Below are 2,061 nucleotides of genomic sequence, written 5' to 3' on the forward strand. Positions count from 1 at the left end.
TTAATATTTTTAATATAATATATTTATCATAATTAAATATGTGATTAAATTTAATTACAATAATTATGATTATATTTAATCATAATGATATTAAAACTTTATTTTTTTTTGAAATTTTATATATTTTATTTTATTATAATTATTAATAGATAATATAATAGATAATAATTTTTAAATTTATTATTAATTGTTTACGAATATGTTAAATATATAAAACTAAATTGAACTACGGAATACATACGGAACGACGGAACAATGTACCATGTAGTACCTATGTTCTAACTGAATTGAGTGCAATCATCGAAAACTCTGGAGTCTAAATTTTTAGGTTGCTTTTCGAAGAAGTTTCAACGTTTCATTTTTTTATTATTGTAGACAAAGTAATAAAAATTGCAAAAGAAGTTGACTCCACTAATTTGGTGGATTGTTTTTATTCCAGGAGCAAAAATGGTAATCGACTTTTGTTTTGACTACTTTAAATTTTGATAGACATTTAATATTTGTTTATTTAATATTTGTTATTATTATTATTATATATTATATTTGTTTATATTTTTTTAATAATGGAAATATATTTTAATGAATTGATAGTTATAGAGTTTATGATTTTAGATATTATGCTATTGTTATTGTTATGATTATAATATAAATATGTATGAAAATATAAAAACATGTTAACATCAATTGTAAAAACATTTATTTTAATGTTACAATAATATTTTTATAAAATAAACACTTTTAAAACAATGTTTTTTTTAAATTCTATATTATTAATGAATAAATACAAAAAAATAATTATAAATATTTATAAATAAAAATTAATTAGCTATAAATATTTTTATTTGTTTTATATATATAAAAATAATTAAATTATAATATGTATTCTTTTAATATGTATTAATAATATGTATTTAATTATAATATGTATTCTTATTATTGTTGTAGTCTCATACAATATTGCTTGTTCAACCAGGTAATAGACCTGAAACAAGAACATATTCAGATTATGAAAGTGTTAATGAATGTATGGAAGGTAAAAGTATTTAAAATTTGAATATTAAAGTTTAAACAATTTTTAAAAAATGAAATGTATATAATGTAAATTGAAAAAGATAAAAAAAAATTTGATTTTTTTTATAGGTGTATGCAAGATTTATGAAGAACATTTGAAGAGGCGAAATCCAAATACACCAACTATAACATATGATATCAGTCAATTATTTGATTTTGTTGATCAACTTACAGATTTATCATGCCTTGTTTACCAAAAATCTACAAATACATATGCCCCATATAACAAAGATTGGATTAAAGAAAAAATATATGTTTTATTACGTCGAGCTGCAGGACATGGCAAATAATTAATAAATAAAAATAGATATATGCTTTATAAGATAAATTATCTTTAAGTAAAGACATATTACTGTTTGTAATAATAAATATATAATAAATATATAAAGAAACTGTATTATTATATTCATGTATTATACAGCAATTTATTAAATATTGATTTTAGGTATAATAATAATTATTTTTAAGCATATTTTTAAATATATTTTTTATTTTACATATATACTATATGTACATAATGATAAAATAATTTTTTTTTTTAAGTTTGTATTATTTTCAGATAAATGTAAATATTCATTAAAATATATTTTTAATAAATTTTTAATCATTTTATTAACAAAAGTTATAAATATTGAACATTTAAAAGAACTTGTATTGTGTATTTTTATATCAAAATAATTTTAGATGTGAATAAAATAATTAATTAATATTTATGTAATAATTTTCAATGTTAAAATAATTATTTTCAGTTCTTTTTTTCTTTGTTATTAACTGATACGTGCTTATTACTTACAAAATAAATTTTATTTTATAATATATATGAAAAAATTATTTAAAAAATTAATATTATATATAAATTATATTTTTTATTTTTATTTATATATGAATAATTTGAATTTTGAATAAAGCAAGAAAAATTAATTTTTGTAAAAATGAAATTACCGACCGAACTTAAAAAAAATTATTACAAATTCTATCATTAAGTAAATT

The 2,061-nt window shown here is 16.5% G+C and overlaps 1 protein-coding gene across 1 annotated transcript; it reads left to right on the forward strand.

Moving 5' to 3' along the window:
* Positions 1-253: 253 nt before the first annotated feature.
* On the forward strand, positions 254-1,431 carry LOC122712914 (enhancer of rudimentary homolog). Its single transcript, XM_043932941.1, has 3 exons — positions 254-450; positions 946-1,033; positions 1,141-1,431. Exons 1-3 carry the CDS (start codon positions 448-450, stop codon positions 1,359-1,361), a joined length of 312 nt encoding a protein of 103 aa, XP_043788876.1. The 5' UTR covers positions 254-447; the 3' UTR covers positions 1,362-1,431.
* Positions 1,432-2,061: the final 630 nt, after the last annotated feature.

Source organism: Apis laboriosa, unplaced genomic scaffold (genome assembly GCF_014066325.1).
Source record: "Apis laboriosa isolate Shangri-la unplaced genomic scaffold, ASM1406632v1 scaffold112_cov148, whole genome shotgun sequence".
Taxonomy (NCBI): domain Eukaryota; kingdom Metazoa; phylum Arthropoda; class Insecta; order Hymenoptera; family Apidae; genus Apis; species Apis laboriosa.

Bases quoted from the DNA above. Each gene is read 5' to 3' on its own strand.
- LOC122712914 (XM_043932941.1), top strand. The intron at 1,034-1,140 runs GTAAAAGTATTT...TTTTTTTTATAG, and splicing joins TGTTAATGAATGTATGGAAG to GTGTATGCAAGATTTATGAA.